The sequence below is a fragment of the Merops nubicus genome, unplaced genomic scaffold, assembly GCF_000691845.1.
Source record: "Merops nubicus isolate BGI_N331 unplaced genomic scaffold, ASM69184v1 scaffold12337, whole genome shotgun sequence".
NCBI lineage: Eukaryota > Metazoa > Chordata > Aves > Coraciiformes > Meropidae > Merops > Merops nubicus.
The window spans coordinates 26,204-39,913 of record NW_008619662.1 but is presented as its reverse complement, the minus strand read 5'-3'; the positions used below and the strand labels follow the sequence as shown (position 1 = coordinate 39,913).

Here is a 13,710-nt window from a genome sequence, read left to right as displayed (position 1 = left end):
CCAGAATGCAGAAGTGAATACATCTGTTCACCCTAGCTCCAGGGAAAGGCAGGCTCTAGTCCTCAGCTTCGTGGGTTTGACCCTTCCTGAGCTACAAGTTGCCACTTCAGATGTTGTGCTTGCCAAACATTTCTCCCTCTGGCTGCTGCATCAGTATGGATGTAGACCAAGGAATAGTAGTTGTTATTTAATTCCTTTGCAAGGGCAGCACAACACATTTCTGGGGCATGTGAAGCAATTAAAACAGAAAAAAAAGACTGAAGTCTTTAATTCTGTTTTTCATTAGCACAGTGCAGTTCCACTCACTTCCTCCAGATATAGATGGGTTTAATGAGAAAATTAATCAAGCCTATGGTATTCCTGCTCTGCAGTGGCAAGCGGCAGCACACTTGGTCTAGCAGGTCAGGATGCTCTTGTAAGGCTGGACTCTGTCCCATGCAAACCCCCCACTTCTCTTATGGAGGGAGCCTGCAAGACAATGCTGGAGCCTTTCCTCTTCCAGCCTAGTCATGTGGCCTCAGCCATCAGCTGCTTCTGATAACAGTGCAGATATGTCACCAGTCCTTTCTTGACCTCAAGCCTCCAGCTGAGGAAGGGTGGAGAATTATTGGGCACAATGACAAGTTTTATTTCATGGAGCATAAAGTGGTGGACAACAGTTTTGTTTTGCTTGTTTGCAGGGCCTAGGCCTTTCCCTAGACCGTGCTTTATTTATTTCTCTTCCCATTGTGTTTTAAGTACTGTGCAAGCAGCAAAAACAATTGGGGGGGGCCTGATTATTATAATTATTGCCACTACTAGTAATTAAAACAAATACATCAGAAAGACAATTCATGTTATTTTTCAGCCTGTACTGTCTCTTTCAGCCCTGCCAGCTGTCATCACAGCAATTGCCATGCCAACATCTCAGTAAAGCACCAGCTTTTCCAGCAAAAGGGATTTTGCTGGGATTTTAGTCTTACCCCACTGCAAGCAAATGAGAGAAGCCTGTGACATGTATGCGTACAAATGGCCTAGGTGAGATTGTTGTTGCTGTATCACATTATTTATTAATACCTTTTTTTTTTGTAGGTTTATCCCTTGTTTTCCACATTTTGTTTTCCTTCCCTCCAGAATCAGATGAAACAATTACTATGGCTAAAGGATACTTGTTTTCCCAAACATACTGAAATTGTATAGCTGTAATAATATTTAAGTTGGAGGATCATGTAGGGAGACTCTTTGGTCCAGAACTAAAATGACTGTCTCCCAGACCTAAGAGTCTTTCTGACAGCAAAGCTCAGCAGAATGTCTGCCCCAGTTAACTCCCACCTTTCCTGCACAGTCAACCAGCTCGGCTGGGATTTGCCAATGAATAAATAAAGACGCTTGCAGTGCAGTGGCAGACAACAGGCAGAGGCAGGTTAGACAGGGGGACAGTGGAAGTCAGCCTCAAAACCAGAAAGGAGAGGAGATCTTACGTGGAGAAGGCATTGTTCTGTTTCTCACATCGGATCCCCTTGCAGTTGTTGGGCTCCTCCGAGGCACTGGTCTCGTAATAAAAATAAAGCTGGTTCAGTCCGTTGGCAAAAGCCAGAAGCACCAGACAGTAGATAAAAAGGAATTTAAGGATGTCTAGCAGCATGCGTCCCAGAGAAATCTGCAAGGGTCCCAAGTGTGAATTTGCTGTAAACAGGGATATGAGACGCAAGGAACTCAAGATGTTGGATATTGCAAAGAGGGCTTCTGCAATGAGAGTGGGGTGCCACATCTCCCATTCCTCCCGCGGGCGAGAGCCGTTGTACTGAAAGACACAACAAGGGCACACAAGTGAGTCACCTGGGGATTGCTCTGAGGCAGCCCAGCAAGTCACACTTCCTAATACTGATGCTTCACCTGCAACTACTGACCAGTACTGGTGACACAGGAAGCACTTTTAAACTCTGCAGTCCCACCGACTGTCAGGCTGACCCTCAGGATTGAAGCTGACATGATCAGGGCAGACACTTTGGTTTAATGATGTCTTCTTAGGAACTCTCCCTACTAGTTTATGACCCCCTGCTATGGACAGTTGTGGGACCAGCTTTTCTTTAGAGGCTTCTGCTTTGTTGGCTGTTCTTAGCCTAAATTTAGAAAACAAGCCTTCTGAATTTTGAGTTCACTGTTTGTGGGTTCTTCAAGTCCATGGGTTCCTAGCCAATCTCCTCCTCTTTCAACACTGAAAGGGGTTCAGACTGCCCTTCAGCAGGTTCAGGTCAGAAATTCCAATTAGTTTTTTCTTCTTTTTCCTCCCAAATATGACTGCACATGGAAAGCACTGCACATTCCAGGAAGAATGTGAGGGAGGCAAGAAGGAAAGCAGTGAACTACTGAGCCTAAGAAGTGAACACTTTCCTTCCCTCGTAATCTCAGAAAAAGTACCAACAGCCCAGAACCAAAATGCTTTCTTCATATTAATTTTCTTATTAGCTAATTTGTCATGGCAATTTTAGGAGGGTTGCTAAAGCAGAGGTCATAATTACAGCTGAAAGACCGGATACGTTTGAGTGCATCAATTACAACATTAACTTGGTTAATAATGTAACTGTAAAAGCAGAAGCATTTTCCATGCAAAGTGCAACTAGATGCAAATAGGTAACACAAAAGAGCAGGCTGTATAAATGTAAGGACTCTGGCTCCACTACAGTGGCACAACAGAACAGAGACAAAGCCGTTCTGACATCAAGGAGTAATGGTCCTTTTAACGTTTGTCTCTGCTCATTTAACATGCATAAAAAGGCAAAGATGAAAGGCAAAAAGGATAATAATATAGCTAATAGTGTAGCCAGCATGGTTAGGACTCTTAAAATAATTTTTGTACCTTTTAAAAGGAAATAATATCAATATCATACTGACAGATGAGTTTGCAGGGACCTTCTATTCCAATCTGAAGATCCAATACACAAGCTCACTATTTTTTCAAGGACACAACTAAAAGCAAGTTGATATTTCAAACTATTCCTCTGAATGAAGGAGCTGAGACATGACACAAAGGCATTTCAGCGTGACCTCTGACTGCTTCTGACATTTCCAAACTGTTCTTTATTACATGAACGTTATGGCCTGCGTCTGTTAACTTGATTTGAAGATGAGCCTTAAAATGTTTACCAACAGGCAGACATGTCAACTTTTTGCCCATCTCCAGCAGTGGGGGAGGATGGTTCTGATGGGAAAGGCTCCCCTGCCTAGAGAGCAGATTTGGAGAGTTGTTTGCAGGTCTCTTCTGCAGGGACACAACAGCCCAGGGGCTCTCTGCTAGGGCTCAGCACAGACTGCACACAAAGGTATGTGAAAAGGTCGTCTTCATCTCACATCTATTCTAAAAGCAACTTGTTAGGGTCTTATTTTGGCCCTTTTAAAACTGATGGTATACCCTTGCTTGGAAAACAGTCATCTCTTCAGAGAGCCCAGCATCACAGGGAACAGGGAAACAAGAGTTGAGATGTACCTATGAAGCTGGGTGTCTGGGAAGGCTGCAGTTGTTTGGGTCAAGCATCAGAAGATGAAACGCTGCAGAGATGTACACAGAATAGTAGGAATAAATTGCTCCAGGCAGTCACATTTACCCTTCCTCATTAGATGCTAATTCAATGCCTCAAATAAATATTGATTAAGAAAGTATTTTTACCCTATAATTAGCCGGAAGATTTCGTTGGTATTGGACAATATTAGGGCCAGGTCTTGGAAGCAGTCGAATCAAGAAAAAATAAGCCTCCATGTAAAAACAAAGATGGGGAACATGACTGTCAGTATGCAGTTTATTTTTCTGCTGTTTGGCAGAAAGCTAAATGTCCATGTAATCCTTTGAAGTCCTAAGAAGTGTTAGAATATGGCACACTGGCTTATATACCAGCCTTTTCCAGCTTGGGGCTATTCCATAAATAACAAAAACCTTTACAAGTCCCATTGCAAGAGGTTTTGAAGCCATTATCAACATTACAAATGCTGCTGTTTCAGAGCATACTCTAAGTGACACAGGTCAGAAGGGAACTTCTGTGAACATGGTGCCTCAGAATTACTCCTGCAGAAGGTTTTAGGCACCTCTCAGAACTGCCTGACATTGGTCCTTATCAAAAGCAGAGCTCAGATCAGCCAGGTTTAGTCCAAGTGGGTCTGATCTGTCCCCAGATCCGTTCCTGTAAGCATTCTGTTGTGTGCTGGCACGTGGGTCTTTGTGGTTCACCTGTAAGCTTCTGTAGTTCCCACAGAGCACATACACAAAGCTCTTCTCCCTTTGTGCCTGTGTTTTGGCTGGGAGTTTAAATCTCAGTGTGGGCCTGTCCAGACCTGTGGGTGCACAGCCCTCCTAGTAAGCTGTGTGTGAGAGCAGGAGGCTGTTAACATTTTAAGATTTGTTCACATATCTTATGATTTCCAGCTTTTTTTTTTTTTTATTTTGTATTGCTCTTGGTTTAAAGATCAACCTTTCAAGTCTCATTTCCTCACTGGTTCTGAATGCTGGGAGAAAAAAGACGTAATCTGTTCCTGCTTTGATGCTGTTACAGAGCTGCCTCTTCAGGGAGCAGCAACTATCTTAAAGCTTTTCCTTTTGAACCACTCTGCAGCCTGCTGGATGTTAAAAAGGCCCCACGGCAGGACTGCTTACTAAAGAGTCTTTTACAAAAGCCATTTGGAGTCAAGGAGCTCTGTGAAATTTTCTCCTCTTTTCCTGCACACACGCTTGGGTAGGAGTAAACAAGGTTGCTTTGGGAAAGTGCTTGTCCTGGTTAGTAGGAGCTGGGCTATAAGGACTGGTACCCTTCTACCAGGGCAAAACCAAGAGTAGCACAGCAAAACTTAGAAGGCACAAAAGTGCCCAAGGAGCAAACTCCACTGAAGTGATTTACACTCGTGTGACTACACTAACCAGGGTGAAGTTACTGCTGATTCATACCAAGAAAAGAATCAGGCCAAGCACACAGCCCCAGCTGAAGTCAAGACAGCATAAGGAAGTTTGCAGGAGGCCATTTGTGTCTTGTCTGTGTCTCTGAAAAAACACACAGAAGCAAAGTGCTTCAGGCCATCCTCTGGCTTTGGAACATATGCTAACTTGGAGCATCAGAAATTTATAAATGTGGAAGGTGCCTTTGAGGCTGAGCTCTGATGTGCATTCTCCCCACAAATGGAACACGACAGTGAAGAATCTACCTGGTGTTAAAGCCCCAGCATGCTGCTTTGCCCTTCCCCTGCCTGTAGTTTAAAACTCTATATTGAAGAAAATAACTTGACTCCTTGCTATCAGATGGAAGCCTCCTGCTAGCAGGCTTGCTTTTTCACAAACTTCTGTTAAGTCATCTACACTGCTACAGTAGGATTACACATTATAAATCTCAGCTGTAGATGTTTTCAGATAATCCTATTCTTGTTTTTCCCTACTGTTTTATTTTAAAGTCATGTTTTCACTACATTTGAAAGAGGTCCAGTGTCAGCATGGAAAACAAAACGTATGTTTGGCAACTGAGCAGTTACAAAATGGACAGCAAGGCTGGAGAAACATCTACCCAATACCCAAACAAGCTGCTTCAGTCTCAATCAGAGAGTCAGGAAGACAAGGACAATTGTTCTCCAAACAAACTGATAAGCTTTCCAGGTGAATTTTGAAAACAGGGCTGCTTGAGAAGCAGTTATCTGTAATGCTGATTCTGACAGTTTCCCCCCTGCATACTACAGTTCTCACAAGCAAGTCACAAATTCTGTCTCCCAAGTTACTGTACCTTGACGTAGGCAACGATTTTAAGGGAGATAGTTGCAAGATAGAGGGAGTTCATTGCAAAATCCATCAGGTTCCACCAGTCGTGTACGTACTCATTGAATCCACCATCCCACATTTCCTTGATTTCTCCCCAGATGAAACCTGTAGAAAGAATGAGAGTTCACTGTCACGGCAAGGAATTATTGGCCATTAAAGCACTCTGTGTAGCTGATGTCATAAAAGACAATTCTAAATTAACAGCTTGGAAAAAAATGTCTCACCCCTCCTGTCTTCCACAAAAGCATTATACTGCTGATCCTGAGACATTTTACAGCTCTGTGGGGAACGGAGTCTAGAGAGGTCTGAGAAGACCCAGGTTTCCATCCAGGGCCCCAGATACATACACAAGAAGGCTGCTTGAAACATATGTTAATTATTTCAACTATAAGTGGATTGACTCAGATAAAATTTGTTCTACGTGAATAAACTATTTAAGCAGCTGTATTTGGTCTATTTTCTAAGATTGTCTGCTCATAGAAACCTTAAGTAATTCAGTGCTCAGTAGGGCAGTATTGATTTTTCCTGACCTTCTCTGCAGAGGACACACCAGCAGTACCAGCTCCTGTGTGCCAGCACGTTTCCTGCCTGACCTGGGAATGCCACACCAAAGGAGGAAGGAGTGAATTCATTCTCTGTGTTCAGGCACTGTATTTATGCATCTTGCTGCCTCCAGAAATTTTGAATTACCCAGTTTACAATATTAGCCTTGAATGAAGATCTGAAACATGTGTGAAAAGAAAAAAACCAAACAATAGAATACACCTCCAGGTGCATTACCAATATAGTTACCCAAACTGCTGCCCATACCTAACAACCAGATGCTGTCGTTGTCTCTGAAATGCTACTTGCAACTCAAGTTTTAGGACCTGCAAGTTCAATCTGAAGAGCTGATAATGTTGGAATGAACTGCTGCAACCACCCAAATCTCAATCTTAGCTCTTCAGCTGCCAGCCAGCAGGTCAATGGCCAGGCCAGCATAATGTCAAGGCCAATAGGGTAATTTTATTACAGCTGCCTCCAAATCTTTGCATGCACACAAAGATATAAAATAAAATAAATCAATGGAGAGGAGCCTGTCGAAGAACTCATACACTGTATTTATAGTGAGTTATCATTGCTGGTTACTATAGCTACAGCAATGCTGTGTGTGCCTGTTCTCTCCTTTTAGAGTGGAAAATATTTCTTAAATAATAACCTTTAATCTGGTGAAACTGTTCTAATTTCTCCATTTAATAAACAGTCCCACAATATCCCTATTTATCCGAAACAAAGGAGCTCATAAAGAGCAGACAGCTGTAAGAAGTGATTTTGAAAGGGTTTTTTTTAATGGATTATCTTTCTTTCATCTGCAAATCAATTGTGCTGAAATGCCTGCCATTTCCCTCAGTTTTAACCATGAACTTAAGGATAAAGTGAAGAAATCATCTAAGCTCAAAAAAGACATTTAACCTTCTCAGCTTATCCTGAAGTTTCTACCAACAGATGGATTTCAAAGCCATAAATCAGTTTAGTAAGATAATGAAGCTTGAGTTACCATGGGGTAGAGCTGTGCAAGGAGCAAAGTGCCTTGGAAAGTGTCACAATGGGACAACTCTAACTTTCTTTCCAGTTTTAGGTTTGGCATGGGGAACAGCTAGGTTGGTTCAGCACAGGACCAGCCTGATCCAGAGCTACCACAGAAACGAGCTGGGGCCCAGTGTCACCAGGCAAGGGGAGCCAGCAGGCACAGGAAAGCAGAGCTGGACCCAGGACAAGCATTGAGGAGCCCCAAGGAGAGCTACAGACACTGAGGTTTGTGAGAGGTATCCTCAGGAAGCATCAGTGTGGCCTTCCAGGCCACCAACCCTACTAGAGAGTCACACTTCACCGTTACCTGACCTCTGGGGTTTTGCACTGAACTGACCCAGGCTGTTTGGACAGAGGCTGGAGCAGAGAGCTGTAAAGGTGTGGAAACCACTGCCCGTGAGCAGGGCTCCTGGGAACAGCCCAGCTCATGGCTAATGGCACAAGGGAGATGGGACCTTCATCAGAGGAGAGATCATACTTCTTAAGGAGTCCACAGGTTTTCACTTGCTCTTGTGTTGGAGCATAAATACTTTTCTCTCATCTAGAATACATCCAACCCTGCTCTCTGCTCCTCTCCCTCAGTGGCTCTACCCACTTTCTCCCATCCCATCCCTTGACCTCTCTCGTACATCCCTCCATCAGGCACATGGACACCTCCTTGTCTTGCCCAAGCCAGAGCAGAGGAACAGCCTCACGTTTAACCTGCTGCTAACAAACACCCCCTCTTCTCCTGCTTGAATGAGAGTGCTCGGTATTGATTTGGGCAGTGTGTATCAGCACAGGCATAAAGTGAGATTTATCTTCCCTTTTCTGCCCTCCTGGAGGCTGTTTGGGAGCCTGGGAATAAAATGTGCTGGTACCTGCGCACGGGCTCTGGGAACAGACTGGAGGAAGGCGAAGGCAGAGACAGGCTCTTGGAGCTGCCTTCCACCAGCAGGGCTAAGCCAGCATCAGGAGGGACACTGTTTGCTACCACTGTGGCCCAGAAGCTAATTCCTAACCTGCTCCTCACCCAGAGCACAGGGGGAGCAGGGGGGGAGCTGTGGCTGCCACGCTTCACTCAGGGTGATGGCTAAAGGCACGTCAGATGGCAGTGTGAAGAGCAGAAGAGCCCTAGGCCAACAGGATCTGTTGTTCCAGAAGGAGCCCAGCTGTTCTGTGCAGTTACAGGAGCTGCCTGCCAAATCCCTTTACATGCTGATGATGCTGAGATCAGGAATGAGTCTCCACGGGCGGGGGCCAGGCCACCGTGGCTCAGGCACTGTTATGTTTCTGCTTTACCTAGAACCCAGGGCAGGATCATCCACTCCACGATGGTGGGAGGAGGTCCCTGCATGTGAAGGTCGGTCCTGACGATGTGCTGCGACGCCAGCAGGAGCATGAAGAGGAAGGTTAGGTAAGAGCCGGTGTGGCAGATGAACTTTATAAATGGCTTTTTAATGAACAGTCCCAGCCTGCTCTTGGGTGCAATCAGGTAGGCCACGGAGAGCACAGGGAACAGCAGCCCAATGGTGACACAGGTCAGGAGTTTGACTGCCCAGTGCTTCCGCCTCCATCCCGGGAAGCCGTCGTACCAGAGCGTCGCTAGCAGCTGCTGGCAGTTTGGCTGAGCAACAAACTGTGGAGGAAGGAAAAAAGGAAGATCATTAGTGACTGGTACTCCACGTGCACTCCCCCTCACGTCTGTGTTAGAGCCCACACAGAGCCTCACACTAGGTTTGGGGCTGGCTATGGGGTGGGAAAGCGTATTTTGGAGACAGAGGGAAGGAAGGAGGGAGATTTCAGTCTTATCTTTGTACACAGGATTTAAGATTTCTTCTGTGAAGCTTTTTCCTCTTGAAATATCCTTATGTAGATCAGTCTCCATACATGAAGCCTCACGCAAGAGTGATACAAAGGAAATTACTACAGGCTTTTTCTCTTCCCATGTGCTTCTCTTTCAGCACAGCTCTTTTCAGAATATTTCAGGTTTCAACTGCCTCAAACAAATCACTGGCCAGCAAATGTGTGTGTGGAAGGGGTGGGCATGAGACAGCATGAAGGCATGGCAAGTCCAGCCAGGTGGCATCTGTTGGGAAGCAGGACAGCACCTTCATAAACGTGCCTTGCTATTAAGGAGGGGAACAGTTGTAAAGTGTAAGAGATTAAGCAGAGGCAAAAGAAATCTTTGATCACAGCGGCAAAAGCGACACTTGAAAGTTTACTTTCCCTCTGTAAAAAATAACATTATGGTGGTGATTTATGGCAGCTCAGTGACTCCACACCAGACGTGCTCAGGTTGCAGCTGCTGCAGACTAATACCAGACAGCCTCTGGAATTTCAAACTCAAGCTACAATATTTCTAGTCAATGCCAGAAGACTTTATGTTCCTGATTATACCTGGACAGCCCCATGGTTTTCAAAATTTTTCAGACCCAGAGCTAATTAGAGATGTCTGCAAGACCAACACAACTGTGTTTTCATTATGGATTTGATTTCTAATCCATCCTAATGAAGTTATACTTCTCATCTGCTGAATTCAGATTTCTCACCAGGCTCTGGAAGTTCAGAAGAAAATCTCAGCTCTTGTTCTGAGGATGCTTGTTATACTTACCTTGCTGTAAGGAAACCAGAGAAACTGTCCTAGCATGGATACAGTTACTGAAAAACACACTCCTGTAGCAATATAAGTACATCTACGATCAGATGCAGCTCCATCAGAAGGAATCACACCTCCAGAGGACACAGTAGTACTAGCAGCATCTACCAAGCAGAAGAGACCTCTTACAAAGGAGACTCAAAGTGGTGAGTACATGAAGATGAGAGTCTTGTTCCTGCCACTTGGCAAGGGATCTCTGGGAGGGACTAGTGCCACCACTCTCCTTTCCCCTAGGGGAGATTTAATCAGGCAAAGCACCCTTTCACCACTGTCATTTACACCAGCTCCTGGAAGGATTAAGCCACAGTAGCAAAGGGTTCTGAATGCAGAAGTCTGACTGTTTTGCCACCCCAGACTGGTGGGATTCTTTGACCCTAGCTGAAGCCCCCCTGTTGGCACTATTGCAGTGTAGACACAACCCAGGCTAATACAGAATCCCCCATCACATGTGCACTTATGAGACAGTTACAAGGCTCTCCTCATCATGCCTAAAGATACCTAAGAGTTCCCATAGGTCTTAGCAGATCAGATTTGGTGTGGAAGAGACAATTTCTTAATTTTAATCTTTTAAATAGTTGTTCACAGCCAAAACTGCTCAATATTGGGAGGACTTTTTATGTGCAGTTCTTGGAGTGCTGTATACCACAGGGCACTATCACTGCTGCCTTCAAAATGACTAAACCAAGGTCAAGCAAGAGGAAGAATTTTGTTGCTCAGTCTGATAAAGCCATTCATTTCTGTAGAACTTTTAGAGTCTGGGAATATATTTTGTATGCTGTAACAGGCTGCTTGTATCACAGTCAGACTATTTTTTCGACTGAGTAGTTCAAATATATGAAGTGACCAAAATTAGCATTGAAAATAAGATCTCCAAGGGACTATCTGGCATCTATGAAGTGGGATATTTATGTGTTATTACTATAATAAACATCACTGCTGCATCTAACATATAAGTGACACTGTGGTCCAGAGGGCACCAGAAAAGAAAATGAGAAACACGTTTGATTTGGAATCAACCTACATGACAATGCAGAAACTGGACAATAGTTGACATAGGGATAAAAAAAAAACTAACCAAGAAACCAAGACCTGTTGCCTGTAATGATCAGAAAATGTTGCTGTAAAATTCCAGGTATGGGGACAGCAATGAAACAACCAGTTCTACAGAAACTAAAAAACCCCTCAAGCATCGATTGTCAGCTGGCTGGTTGGGTTTTAATCTTTGATTTCAGGAGGGTCAGTGCGTTATGTGTAAAATCCAGGAGAAACAGAAGGTTCCACTGCTCTATTTTCTCATTTAAGATGAGGAACAGGGGCTGGGACTGGATGTGTTCTGAGGTAATTTCCATGGAAATAGATGCTGCTGTTGCTCTGAGATCAAGTACTACCTTTTTTTCTCTTATAGGGTGAAAATGTATAAACACATTTTCTCTTTATCACATATGATAGAAAGCTCTAAGGGGAGAATAAAACTGTTTTTCCCTTGAGTCAAAGTCATTTGAGAAATCAAATGACTATATGTTCCTCTGGTTGCTGTGCAACTTGCAAGCATCTTAAAAGTGCCTCTTTGCTGCCTAATAGCTCATTTCTGAAATCTGCTTTCTGTGTTGTATCTGATGTTAGTTCTTCAAATGGAGACAAATTCACACGTCGTGGAAGAGCAGCTTTAAAGACCAGCTTGGCAAAAGGGAATGGAAATGGAAAAAGCCATTACATTTTCCAATCAAGCCCATCCCAACCTCACTGAAGGTGGCTCAAGGGAAATTTAAGCACACCACAGAAACTCTCCCTAATGTCACCAACCATCAAATGCTCTCTTTATTAAAGGTAAGGCTAAGCACTTATCAGTGTAGACTTCTACTAACTCGTGCTAGTCCAACATCCTAATGACAGATTTAAAATTAGTCCCTACTGCAGCTTACATCTCAAGTAGTGCAAGGACTACAGCTGACTGAAAAACAAAATTTCCAGTGTGTAGAAACACTGGAATCCTGAATTATAATGGAGAATTCAACTAAGCCCTTGTTGTCCTGCCTAAAGAACCAACTGCTTTTCAGTAACTTTGTGTAAGTTGAAAGAATACAAAAATTATCTATTTCCCCAAGTAGTCCTGTGAATGTTGGCTTCATCTTTGCTTCTTTTGAACCACCAGATTCATTGGCTGGACTAAACCAGTGAATGATCAACTCATTAAAGACTGTCTAGGATTCATACTGCTAAATTAATGCATATAAAATATAAAACCATGGAAAAGCTCAGCTTAAGCTCTTTTAGGTGTCAAGTAGCCTGAAACCATATTGTGGAATTTTTATTGTCATCCATAATTTCTAATTTCTTCATAAAGTTAAGAAATAAGATTCTTTTAATCTTATTTCTACTTTGCAAATAGAACTGGGATCTGGAAAAGCAAGTTGACTTCTCCATCGCTACTTATGCCAAGCTCTTTCCTGAGTAGGAGTTCACTTTCCACATGGGCAGGGTCCCAAATATGTTTTTTTCACCTTTTTGCAAAGCCTTCCATTCACCATAGCAAGAAATAGTATGTGTGTGTGTGTCTATCAGAATATTTTATCATCTCACATGAACATACCACACGTGACAGGATTTGGTAGCAGTTAAAGTTTCTGCACAATGAAAAGGAGAGATTGTGATCATTTAAAAACCTGCATATTGTCCCAGTTTTGTTGGTGGTCCAGATGAGAGGCTGAGTACAGTACCAGAAGCTCTCTACTTGTGTGAGAAGATGAGCATATGACCTGCACACAGAGTGTCCCTCCAGTACCTCAGAAGCATGGTCTTAAGCATTTTGTTCCAGGACTGCTGCACTGTAGGAGCCTCCAATCTCTGTTACAGGTGGCAGCTCAAGACATCATCCCCTAGACTTGATGGAGAATGTTCTGACAGGTGCATTAATGAAAAGAAATGCTTCCAAAAAGTGGCATTTGTACTCCAGTCAGCTCATGTATGAACTAAACATTCATTGCTATGAGCCCTGTGGTAGTGCTGCCATAACATCATCCAGGACTGGCCCTACCTCAGACAAAGCCTGTGGATGCATTGCTGGGGGAGCTAGTCCAAAAAGCAAGCTCCTTCTCCATTACCTGTTGAGCAGAACCTGTCCTTAGCTGAAGATACAGGAGACCAGGAGACAAGCTGTGACTCAGAGTACCTTCTTGTGAGGACAACACCAGTGTGCCACTGGTGGGACAGATGCTCAGTCTCCTGGCTTCTGAAAATGAGGATAACTGTCTTTGCCTTTCCAAGAAGTGAGATCAGCAACTTCAGTCATGGTTGGGAAGCACTTTGAGGGTAGAGGCTACTGCAATACAAAGTCTTTTATGCTCTCCTGTCTTCTTTCAGTCTTGCCAGGGTCTCTGTGTAGCATTTGGCGTGCAGCTGAATTGTGCTATTAGAGAATTCCATTTTCAACGTTCATCATACCCACTGTCACCTGATCCTCTACCAAGGGGAACATTTTTAAGGGAAGAAAGCAGCTGCTGGATGGAGTGACTTTTTCTTAATATCTAATCTTCTCTGATATTTTTATGCCACCTGAATTCCACTTCTTGGGAATTAAATGCTTTCTGCATGCAGTGACATTAATATAAATATCAAACACAGAAATTACATTCTACCCCCCCCCTTCCCTTATCTATGGGGAGATCCCTTATCTCTCACAGTCATAAGTAATTTAGGATCAGCCACAGATGGGCTGAGATGTGAATGCCTCAGGGAG

At 43.7% G+C, this 13,710-nt stretch overlaps 1 protein-coding gene across 1 annotated transcript in view; it reads right to left on the bottom strand.

Moving 5' to 3' along the window:
* The window catches only part of TRPC5 (transient receptor potential cation channel, subfamily C, member 5), a 61,465-nt gene that overhangs the window by 21,597 nt on the left and 26,158 nt on the right, over positions 1 to 13,710 (bottom strand). Inside the window, exons 3-5 of the mRNA XM_008943876.1 lie at positions 8,618 to 8,954; positions 5,733 to 5,872; positions 1,461 to 1,783 (exon numbers count right to left, since the gene is read on the bottom strand). Of these exons, the coding sequence (XP_008942124.1) occupies positions 1,461 to 1,783; positions 5,733 to 5,872; positions 8,618 to 8,954 (800 nt within the window). The remainder of the gene's footprint in view (positions 1 to 1,460; positions 1,784 to 5,732; positions 5,873 to 8,617; positions 8,955 to 13,710) is intronic.